Source organism: Pleurodeles waltl, chromosome 5, assembly GCF_031143425.1.
Source record: "Pleurodeles waltl isolate 20211129_DDA chromosome 5, aPleWal1.hap1.20221129, whole genome shotgun sequence".
Lineage (NCBI taxonomy): Eukaryota > Metazoa > Chordata > Amphibia > Caudata > Salamandridae > Pleurodeles > Pleurodeles waltl.
The window spans coordinates 1,149,559,710-1,149,572,302 of NC_090444.1; the positions used below are offsets into that span (position 1 = coordinate 1,149,559,710).

The following is a 12,593-nucleotide window of genomic DNA, read 5'->3' on the forward strand; positions in this document are numbered from 1 at the left end:
TACTTCTTGTGAGCAGGGGGACTTGGCCCGATTGTTGCAACTTGTTGTAGGAGTGGCTTAGTTGCCTACAAACAAAAGGGCTGTCATCCCTAAACCAGCAGTGTCGCCTAGGAGATAGAGCCCAGCTATGACAGAGTGGCATAGACTCTAATGGCGTAAAGTGGGGTAGAGTGCAGTGGTGCAGAGTAGATTAGAGTGGTGTACTGTGGACTGGCGTAGAGAGCAGGGACATCGAGTTGAGTGTTACAGAGTAAAGGGCATTGGTGTAGAGTGTAGTGGCGTAGAGTGCAGTGTTGCAGAGTGCAGTGGCATAGAGTATAGTGCAGTAGAGTACAGAGGCGTAGAGTACAGTGGCGTAGAGTGAAGCTGTGTAGAATAGACTGGTGTGGCCTAGACTGGAGTGGTGTAGAGTGAAGTGGCGAAGAGTGCAGTGGTGTAGAGTAGAGTGGTGAAGAGTGCATTGGCATAGAGGAGAGTGGTGCAGGGTAGAGTAGAGAAGCGTAGCATGAAGAGGCATAGAGTGCAGTGGCGCAGGGTGGGGTGGTGCATAGTGTGGTGACGAGGAGTGTTGTAAAGTGGAGTAGTCCAGCGTAGAGTGGCGTAGAGTGGAGTGTTTGTGGTGTGGTAGCACACTGCCATTACAGACAACACATTTTCAATTGAAATGACCATTACATGGTCACAGACATACAGCTTTACTAATAAAACTATACAGTCCACAGACAAAAATGTGTGGAAATTGCATCACCTAGTTTAATGACATGTTTGGATCATATTAAAGTATTTGTTTCCAACACACTTTAGAAATAACAAAAAATTTGCAATATTTGTGTGTTCCTAAATCTGATATATTCTGAAATACTTATACAGTTCATTCAAATGTTGTCCTGTGCTAGAAAAAACTCTTTCCTACACCCAGTATCCAGCAAGATTGTCACATAAATTCTCTCACTTTGAAGTCAAAGAAAGAAAAGTAAACAAGCGCCCTTGGAAAACGGCACCTGACATCTGACCTCCGTCTTTGAATGCTCAGCAAATGTGACAAGATAAGAACAAGGTTTAAATGCCTTTTAACAGAAAGCAAGTTTGTGGTAGAATACAGAAAGCAGGGTATAAGCAACTGGTGGGACAAATTGAACCTGAGAGCCTAAGGCAAATAAAGCCAGACAGTGCGAGTTATAAACCACAAAGCCAACGGTAATCAAAGAGCAGAATGCATTCATCGGTCAACTTTCTGAAAGTAACCAAGATGCCTTTAGCAACCAGATGCTTGTGCTGTCTGGCAGGCTACAACCTAAAAAGGGAGTGGACTTTGATCATCTAGTCTGGGGGGGGCCTTCAGGGATGGCATGCCATAGAAGATGGTAGAAATAACTGGGATTGGGTTACTTAGAGACCCCTTTTGTTTTAGTGGGTGATCATGTGATTAAGGCATTGAGGCTTCTAGGATATGAAGTCCTGATGTTGGTACGTGCGGCACATGCAACCTAGTTTTGTTGGGGCATTGGTAATGTGAATGAACACAATTTGAAAAGCGCATCCCTACTGAGCCATGGAGACTGAAGAAGGAAACAAGCCTGTTCTGCTGGGGAAGCTGAAGTAAATGCAAGGAGTGCAACCTGTGATATAAAGACTAGTGTTGGTGTCAGTATAGGGTTAGCTACAACATTATTGTATCCTGACCATGAAGGAAAACCTTAGACCTAATGACTTGTTTACAGTTCCAATTAACTACCTGAACAAATGGAGACTAGAGCACCAGCGAGTAACTTAAATTGCTATTGTAAACTGGAGAAGCTCAATATGAATTCATGCAAATCTGCATGTCTGCTTAATTATGCAATTACACACACAAACCTGGTCAGGGACATCGGGACAGTGAATACTCAGACTGTTATAGGACACTGGGAGTGTGAACAATGACACTGAAACAGGAACTTATTATACCAGAAAAGGGACTACACTAATTCTGTGAGACCAAAGCAGTGACCTTAAGACAGAATAGGCAAAATGGGTTAGTGAGAAACACCTAAGCACACTGGAATACAGAGACACAGATTCACACTAGGGATAGAAAAGACAGACCAAGACAGGGAGACAAGGACATACTGACAGGAACAAAGTGACACTACACAGTAGTCGCACTTACCCAGTAGACACTCTCATGTACATCTCACAAATGTACACAATAAGAAAAACACAAGATTCGCTGATCACACACACAGGTTTGGTGCAAGATCAGGCCACATATTACCCACATCACCTTCCAGATCCTTTCATGATTGAAAAACACACATTCAGACACTGAGCATACTGTGATACTCAAATTCTTCAAGAGGTTATGTAAGTGGTAAATGCTACTCTACCATTAAACATAGTAATAGCTAATAGCTAAGAATAATTAGGTCATTGTTCCACCTAAGGTTTCCGAAGTCATGCAAGGGCTTACTTGCGATCCTGGCATGTAGATTCTGCTTCATAATCATGTCCTCTCTCTGCGATGCAGACTGCAGAATGCTCATGGCTGCTCGACGTAGAGCGTTGTCAAAGACAGGTAGCACTTCATTTGGAAAAGCATTCAGGTACTCGCCGATCTCCATGTTAGTCTCAAAGAGGGTCATGGCATTGACCACAACTGCATAATGGGCCTCTTCATCATTTTCCTTCAAGATCTGCAACAGATCCCTCTGGTGGTGCTCCACAATGTATGACTCAAACACCTGTCCAGTCAATGCAATTTGTTCTGTATTCAAATACATGATTTATCCTACAAAATATTTAAAAAGGAAATTCATAACTTGATGAGGCAGAAACAGCGTGTCAGAACATCTTAAGCAATACCAAGTTGAACGAACAAGGAGGACACAATGTGATTTCACAAAATAGCTAAGTGTCACTAGAAAGAAAAGACGACAAGGTAAGCTCCTAAAACAAAAACAGGTTTTAACTTTCGATCTCTGTATCATCTTCATGAAATAAACGACCTACCATATTTAATCAGTCAGTGCAAAAATACAAGAATCAACAACCCAAACAATGTGCCTTTAAAAATAATGTCCCAATAAACCGACATGCAGAACTAAAGCACTCAAACCATAACACACCAGACACTAGGAGAAGATATCAAATGTAATACTTCCACTCTCAGAGACATAAAAAATGCTCACCTTACTGAAAAGTGACATGAGCATCCAATGGTCTCAGAATAAACGTGCTTTTTGACCAAAAAAGCAATATCCTAGGTAAGCAGAGGTAATAGTAAATCAACAGAAGCTAGGGAGACCCCGCTACGCTGAATCAATTTCGATAGTTTACATCCTCAACTTAGTGCCAAAACTGTGGAATTCTAATAGTCACAACAGGAACCCACCCCCTGGAACAAGCTGCATGCCATGAGAAAAGAACCCAAAGTCCTGGAGATGTTTTTAGTTTTTCCTTGTCAATTGTGTCTAATTCCCTACACTAGTTCTTTACCTTTGGATGTGACCTCCTGCTCTGGAGATAAAAATGGGGTGGGGCATAAAGTTACTGGAACAGCAATGAGGAGAGGGAGCAAAATAGCACGTACAAAGACTGACAGGCAAGCAGGATAGACTGTGGATGGAAAGATGAGAAAGAAGGTGTAAAGCAGAAGTCTTCAAACAGGGGGAGGGGGGTGAACCCCATTGGGGGTGTGTGACTGCAATCCTGGGGTGCACAAATGTGTTTAAAAGGACTTGTAAATGAAGGAGGCCTGGAAGCGCAACCTTGTCTATTTGGAGCATTTCGGAGCTGACTCTGTTGTGGTGCACGCTGTAACCTTTTCAGAAAAGTAAAAATCCTTGATCAATCGGAAAGGTCAAAGTGAAACATTTGTTGGAGGCCACAGAACAGCAACACCAAACAGGCCTTTACAGAATGCAGCTCCTTTCCAACTGACCTTCCCTTGCCTAGTTACCTGTATGAAGATTCCAGGTGACATAGCAAGGAATCTCTCCAAGTACTTGGGAAGTGCAATACCATATATAAGATTAACCACAACGGTAAATACAATGCCTAGACATATTAAAAGAGAAAACTTAACTAAATTAACTATTCACAGACTTAGGGCCTCGTTATGACATTGGCGGTAAATGCCGCCTACCGCCACGGCGACGGTCACCAACATACCGTCACCGTGGCTACCAGCCGCCAACTGCATTATGACCGTAGCCGGAATCCGCCAAAAGGCTGGCGGAATTCAGGTGACGGTCATGGCGGCGGTCAGCGGTAAGGTGTCCAGAAGAGCACCGCCGGCCGCATTTATGATCCATAATGTGGCCTGGCGATGTGCTGCTGGCAGCAGCGCCGCGTCCTGTCTCCTGCCGGAGGACCCCCTGCAAGCATGTAAGTGGGTACTCTGACAGGGGAAGAGGGTGGGGGTGTTTGTGTGTGTGTGTGACTGCGTTTGTATGCGTGCATGCTGGTGTTAGGCGTGTGTAATGCGTGTGTGCATGAATGGGTGTGAGTGTGCGTGTATGTTGTGTCGTGTGTTTGTGTGTGTGCTTGGATGTATGTTGTTGAGTGTTGCTGTGTGTGTGTGTGTGTATGAATGTATGCATGTATGGGTGAATGTGGATATGCATGTATGTATGTGCGTGTATGTATGTGCATGTATGTCAGAAGGGGGGTCGGGAGGGGGAGGATTCTGGGGACAGGGGCGCGGGAGACCCTGGCACCGATTGGGTCTACCGCCATGGTTTTTGTTGTTGTAAAAAACCCACGGAAACCATGGCAGTATGCTGGGTCATGATACCGCCGGCGGTACAGTGACAGCCACCGGGCTGGAGATATATATCTCCAGCCCGGTGGCTGTTACCGCCGTGGTGGTCGCTGTGGTATATTGGCGGTATGGCTTTAGCCATACTGCCAATGTCACAGTATGGCGGTAAGTACTGCCAGCCTGTTGGCGGTACTACTGCCATAATAGCACCAACCGCTGGGGTCGTAATGACCCCCTTAATCTTTCATCCACACCTGTAACCGAGAATGTCTTTTGGAGCTTACATCAAATGGCAGAACAGACATACTATAATCTAGTGTACATTCTTTGTTACATCCCACAAAACGGGACATACTCCACCTTTCGCTAGTATATACTCTTACCACATTGAATTTCACTTCAATAATTTTAAAAGTACTGAAAACCTTGCTTCTGGCCTTCACACAAAACCCTGTTTTTTCGATCCACACTTTATCACCAACGCACCACAACACATTTTTACCCTATATTTACAGTCAAACATGTCCTTATACCCCCTTTGATAATCTGCAGTTTTATTATGTGCTTACTCACTCAAGCACGATTCATCTTTCTTTCCGCTACTTAACCATCACGGATGCACCTTGGTGCCTGCAGTCCTTCCCCTACGTATCTGGAAAGCTGTAAGATCAGTGACCGAATCTGGGTAAGTTCTGTGTGCCCACAACTTATCTCTGAGTAATTACTTTAGAGAAACACCACTCTGAACTTCCTGCTGCCCACAAGCTTTTATCATCCTGATCATACTCTCCACCAGACCATTTGCATGAAAAGAATAAAGTGTTGTTCTCATGTGATTCCCACCCATGTCCGTTAGGAATTAAAGCTTTTCAGCAGACAAAAACTGCATACCATTGTTCATTATGACACTTTCAGGCACCCCTTCTCTAGTAAACTCATCTTTAAGAACATCAATCACAGTCTGGGTAGTGGTAGTATTAACACATCCTACTGGAAAACGGAATGGCTCCACAATATCTAGGCCCAACATATTCCAAGGTCTACTTTGTACACTTACTGGTAACAAGCGGACTCTCATTGTCACTTTGCTCTTATCACACTCTGCACACTGTAAACAATATTTTACAACTTGCTCAATCATACAATGCATCTCTGGCACAGCTGCTTCTCCTCCCACCTCAGAGACCTACACTGGCTCCCAGTCAACAAGCGCATCCCATACAAACTCCTGATCCACACCTACAAGGCACTGCACAACATAGGACCGGCCTACTTCAACCACCGCTTCGTCTTCTACGTATCCAACAGACGTCTCAGTTCCTCCCAGCCATCCCCAAGATCCAGAAAAGTACAGCAGGAGGAAGATCCTTCTCCTACCTAACAGCCCGGACATCGAATGATCTACTTCTCAAGCTCAGGCAGACCGCAACACTGAAGCAGTTCAGGAAGGACCCAAAGACCTGGCTCTTCGACTGAGCTACATGCCCACATACAGCACCTTGAGATCATATGGGTGATTAGCCGCGCTCTACAAATCCTTGATTGATTGATTGACTGGCCACCAATAGTTCTCATATACTTGAGCTTTGGGTGTGTTCCCACAGGAAAATCCTCCATGGGCTAAACCTTCAGGAGTTATTAGTTTCATTCATCTATAAAGAAACTTAACATCCACAATTCATTCCTCATGACCCACAGGCTTTTAACATTGTCAGGTAAAGATTTCCACACTAGCCATCCCGTGATCACATAACAATGCACCAAGGATAAAAGATCATCAGTCCCCATTGCTTTCTTCCAATCATCCTTGGACAGTGCATGCTCATGCACCCAAAACACGCATGCCTCTTCTGATTCCTGTTTACCCTTGTCATCCTGTAACCAATATAAGCAATCTTCCATCTGAATATAGGAACCCATCCAATGCTCTACCTGAAAATTAAAATCTCTGACCCCTTTTATCCACCTAATAATACGTGAAGTGGCCTTCTCATTTCCTTTGCACAAAACTAAAGCCACAAAAGGTATCCAATTCGTCCTCATAACAAAAGATAAACACCAAAAGTGAAACTCAGAATGTTGGATTCCCCATTTGCAAGCTACTGCCTCTCTTTTAATTACAGAGTAATTCTCTTCTGAACCCTTCAATGCTCTAGAAGCAAATGTCACAACATCCTCCTCTCCATCTATCAACTGAGACACAACTGCTCCCTACCTCTTTCAAACTAACGTCCATTGTTAAAATAGTTTCTTGAACACATCAAAATGACCCAAAGTAAACCCTCATGAGGAATACACAGAAAGTTTTAGATACATCGAGACTCAAATGGCACATGGATTTTGGGGAGATGGAGGATAATGATTGGATAAATGCACTGCAAATCCCTAAACAGATAGCAATTAAAGCTCGAAACAAGCTAATACAATTAAGAATTCTGTATAGAGTCTATTACACCAGAATACAGTTATATACTACTGGAAAAATGCCGGACTCCTCTTCCCTCCGGCGGTGTGGGCAACTGGGAACCCTATACCATATTCTCTGGGAATGCCTGTCATTGATAGTCTTCTGGGAAAAGGTACACCAGCGGCTGGAAGAGTCTACTGGAGTAAAGTTAGAGTAAGTGGCGCAATGGGCTGTTTTGGGAGAATGGACAGATTTGAATGCGACCTCATATCAACATACGTTTATTAATCGGGGTTTCCTCTTTGTAAAGCGAGAGACAGTGTGCAGATGGGGGGTGGCTGAGTCACCCAAGATATCAAACTGGGAATGAGAAATGGATATATGCTGTAAAGAGGATGTCCCAAAAAGTTTGATAAAGTATGGAAAGGATGGACAAGTAACTTATGATCATTGAAGTCCTGGCAACATGTGGGGGGGAGGGGGGAGAGAGAAGGGGGAAGATAGGATTTGTATTGTATATTGTTTGCATGCGATGAAAATTAATAAAGTGCCATACAAAAAAAATTACCAAAAGAAGGTAATTTACACAACACTAGTAATGTTCTAAATGAATGTATTGTAAAATTTAGCTAAATCCAAATCTCAATGCACTTCATCTCTATGAGATGATTCAGGTGCACCTACGATAGATCTACCTAGATCAGTGTTCAGGTTAACCTCTAAGCTCGGTCATTTATGAAGAAGGTACATTAGGCAAGTCACTCTAAACCTACATTTTTACTTCTTCAAAGTCAACCCAGAATCTTTCAATCTACCCAATACTTCAAATAAAACTTTATTTTGATCCTCACAGTTTTCACCATACATAAGATTGTCATCCTGAAATATGTTGACCTGATCAATACCGTTGAACACTTCTAGCATAACACTTTGAAAACATGTTGCTGCCGACGCAAGACCAAAATGCATGCCCAAGACACAATATCCACCCAAAGACGTCAAAACTATGTCAATCGTCTAGGTTTCTCGCTTAACACCTTGTGAAGGTATGCCACTGACAGATCCATTTCACAACACAACTGAGCGTTCTTCAACATAGACAGCTCTTGCCATTATTTGGCAACGGTTATTTATCCACCCAAATATACTCATTTAAATCACACAAATCTATGCACGTTCTCAAACTCTTCCCACTGTCTTTGGGTGACAACACCACTGGAGACAACCACCACATGGATTCAACTTCCTCAATCAACTCCATGTTTAAATTTTTTTTTAAATCCTTTCATGAATGGGTCCAACATAAGAAGCAGCATCTTCCAACATTTGTGCACCACAAGTCTGTGCATTTTTTTAGGATTATTTGATGTTCAAAACCCTTTAATTGTCACAACTCCACCTTAAAAACTCCTGGGAATTGGTCAGTAACGTCAGTTATATTTTTCAAATCTCCTATATAACAAAACATGTTCTTGACTGATACCCAAATCTCTTTGGTGTCTTCAACCCAACAATTAATCACTTCTTTTGGCAACATATATTTTTTCTGGGTTTTCTTACCTTTGCAATGTGTCTTCATGGGCACAAATCCAATCACATCAATAGTTGCACCACCATAAGTAAAAGGTCTAACATCAGGCTCTAACAGCCCTACACCCTCTTTCCCAAATATATTGTCCGAAATGCAATCACCAGCTAACATAGAAGATGACCCGGAATCAGCCAGAACAGTCAATTCTTTCCTACCAATCAAACCTTACACTCAGGAACACCCACCTCTTGCATGTCACACTCCCTCATGTCAACATGCTTCACTTATGCAACAGCAAACACCATGTTCTTCGTTTCCACATTAAACTCTTTTCGTTTGAGGAACAGTTTCTCACACTTTATTTCTGAATTAGCCTTACACACCCGGGCATAATATTCCCCTTTTCCACTGTAAACGAGGCGGCGTCTCGACCCAACACTTTAAGGACGTTGCAACATTAATATTTATTTTATTATTATGTTTCTGGTAATAAGGGTCAAATTTTGAACATCTGGTTAGCGTCCAATTTTTCTGGTTGCATTTTCAGAGGACTTGGAACCACTGAAGCTGTTGCTCTCTCCCACCAGCGATCATTTGAGAACAACCCGTTTGTCTCTTGGTATAAAAACAAACAAAACAAAAAAAATATAGAGTATTCAATTCAGATTTGGGAAGACAGAAATGAAAACTAAACAAAGGGGAAAAAAAACAACACCCAGTTTATGTATGACTATGTGAGAAGACTTTTTCCAGCAAGCTCCCCAGTGTCCTTTACCCCACAATAGCCGTGCCTTGTCCCTTCACCTCCCTTCAACCATGCAGTGCACGTGAGGACAAGCGCTTGCCTGAGGCCGCGGCCGTGGATAAGGGCCACGGCAGTCAAGTTCACAACGCTTCCCTCCCAGAGGTCACTTCCATAGTGGCTCGGCTCTCCTTCTCTTCCCAGCTCACTCTCCTCCAGTCGCACTCCTGGGCCTGCCCCAGGTCACGATTCTCCGGTGTCCTTAGGTCACACTTCCCCCAGTCGGTTTAGGTAATGCTCGCCATTGCTTTCTCCTCTTTGGCTTCTTGATTCTCCACTTCTGCTTCCTCTTCCAACCTTCCGTCACTCTTCAGAAGCCGTTCGCTTGGCACCCTGCCCCTACTCATCATGCTTCTCATACCCTCTGGGCTGCTGCTGCTTCTGGAGTTCTACTGAAGGGTGCAGTGCTAGTATGTTAACCTCCGTCTGCCTGGAACCTTCCTTATTCGCCATGTTATAGTTCTTTATGGCTTCATGCAACTCCTCTTTACAACACTTCCCCTTCTAAGAATGGTCGATCGGGCCATTGGAACTCTGTATGTCTGGACAATAAGTCAACACTAGACGGAAGTCTTCTCGCCCTAGGATGGGCCTGAAAAGAAAAAGGTTGTAGGGCTAGAAAACTCAATTCTGGCATTGGAATGTTTATTCGAGGCAAGCCAAACTAAGGGGGGAATGGTCGGTGAGCAACAGAAAAGTACCACCTAGTAAATGGTATTGTAAGGCCTCCATGGCCCATTTGATAGCCAGGCAGTAATTCTTGATGGTGGCATAATGTAGTTCACGCTTCAGGAGTTTACTGCCGAAATGAACTATGGGGTGAAGACTACCAGTATCGTCGGGTTGGGACAGGACTGCTTCAAGACCATGCCCAGTCTGTCTGCAACACAAACATCCTCTCAAAATGTGGTCATATCAGCATGGGGGCCTGATATAAAATATTCTTTAGAATATCACAACCTTTCTGTTGAGCTGTGGTCCACATCTTACTGACATTAACAGGATGGTCCTTCTTAAAAAAGATCTGCTGGGGGGCTGTTTAACTCTGAAAAATGGGAAATACATCTCTGGTAACACCCCACTAAACTCAAAAAGGACATAATTTCCTTTTTTCATCGATTAACAAGGAGTGTCTTTGATGGCCTGACCTTATCAACCTACAAGCGGATTTCTCAGCCTAAATTGGATACCCAAAATACCGAATGGGGTCTGTAAATAATGTACACTTTTCTGGATTCACTGTGAGGCCATCCTCTCTAGGAGCTGTAAACACAGCTTTTAGGTGTTGCAGGTGTAAGTCCCTAGAAGGACCACAGATGACAATGTCATCCAGGTAGGGTGCAATATGCAGACGATGTGGTCTCAGCCCTTGATCCATCAATCTTTGGAACGTAGCAGGAGCCCTGTGGAGACCAAAAGGGAGAACCTTAAAATTGATACAGGCGTGAAGGGGTTGCAAAAGTTGCTTTCTCCCTCGCGCTCTTAGTCAAGGGACTTTCCCAATCTGCTTTTGTAAGGTCATTGGTTGACAGGAATGCTGCTTTACCTAATTTCTCTATCAACTTGTCCACTCGGGGTGTAGGGTATGTGTCGAATTTAGATATGCTGTTAAGTTGATGAAAGTCTATGCAAAATCTTAGGGAGCCATTAGGTTTACAAACTAAAACAACAGGGAACACCATCCATATTCAAGGATTCCCTTTAGCAACATGCAAGCTGCTTCTTTCTCTACTGCTTCATGGCTTGCCTCTAGGATTCTATACAGATGTAACCATAATACCTTGTTAACCTCTGTGACTATACCATGTTGAACACGTTTGGTCTATTCTGTTTTTCCTGAAAATAAGTCCTCGTAGTGATGTAGGATGTTTTTATCTGGCTCTCTTGAACCAAGCTAACCTGACATCTTATCTTTATATCTTCTAGCACCACTGTCAGACTGGTAGGGGTGAAAGTAATCTGCAGGGTTTGGGAGTCGGTTATTAATATCACTGATCACTCCGGGAGATTCTCCACCACTGGCTCCTCCTACTTTAAAAAAAAAGTTCACATGATAAATTTAGCTCCCTTCCTTCTGATGGGGAATGGACACTCTATAAGTTACCAGGAATTCCCTGGTTAGAACAGTAAACTGACCTTGTCATTTGGCCAGTAATTTATCATCTTAGGAGGGTAACAATATAGGAACTATCTCCTGAGTTATAAATTTGCAAATTTTAGTTCCGTTATCATATGCAGCCTTCTGCTTGCTTTGGGCTTTTTCCAGATTTATAATAACCCTGTCCTACAGGGACGTGACATTGGTTTTTAAGTGGGCTACATATGCACGGAGATAATGGCTTTCATCCTCCTCCTCGTCCCAATTTTATGCTGCCATATCCAGGAGGGTACGGGGCTGTCTGCCAAAAACTAGTTCAAATCGGGAAAACTCAGTTGAGTTTTGGATATGGCACCTGACAGCAGACAGGACCAAGGGAAGCTTTTCCAGTCCCTTCCTGTCTCTCACACTATTTTCTTCAACTGGGTTTTGATGGTTATAGCTTTCCATTAACCCATCTGTTTGAGGATGATAAATGGGGAGGCAGATCTGTATTATACCCAAGATTTTACAGATCAGTGCCATCATCCTTGACATAAATGGGGTCCCCTGGTTAGACAGCACTTCCTTGGGGGACCCAACCCAGGAGAAAAATTCAACCACAGCCTGAGCTACTGCAGAGGTATTCAAACTAGTAAGTAGTACATCTTCAGGGTACCTTGCTGCATAATCTACAAGAAGTAGGATATTCCAATGTCCATTTGAGAGTAGCAAACGTCTCACTATATCCATCCCAACCCTAATAAAAGAAACATCAATAATGGGAAGGGATCGCTGTGGGGATTTTGGTTCCTTAGGAGAGTTCACCAGTTGACAACGACTACAAGAAGCACAAGAATGCCTGATATCACTATATACTCACTCGATAATAGAATTTTCTCAGTAAGTACTCTTGTGTTTTATCTCCCTCAAAGTGGACCCCCCACCTCCAACCTGAATATGAGCCAGTCACACCACCTGTCGCAGGAATGGTAAAAGTACAATTAGCTGTACCTTCCTTTCAACTGCTGTCTT

General features: G+C 43.3%; 1 protein-coding gene across 4 annotated transcripts in view; it reads right to left on the minus strand.

The window, feature by feature from the left end:
• Window positions 1-12,593, minus strand: part of MCM9 (minichromosome maintenance 9 homologous recombination repair factor) — a 287,879-nt gene that overhangs the window by 259,036 nt on the left and 16,250 nt on the right. For all 4 annotated transcript variants that reach the window (XM_069235378.1, XM_069235380.1, XM_069235381.1 and 1 more), the window contains exon 2: window positions 2,450-2,767. In XM_069235378.1, the coding sequence (XP_069091479.1) occupies window positions 2,450-2,759 (310 nt within the window). In that variant the 5' untranslated portion in view covers window positions 2,760-2,767. The remainder of the gene's footprint in view (window positions 1-2,449; window positions 2,768-12,593) is intronic.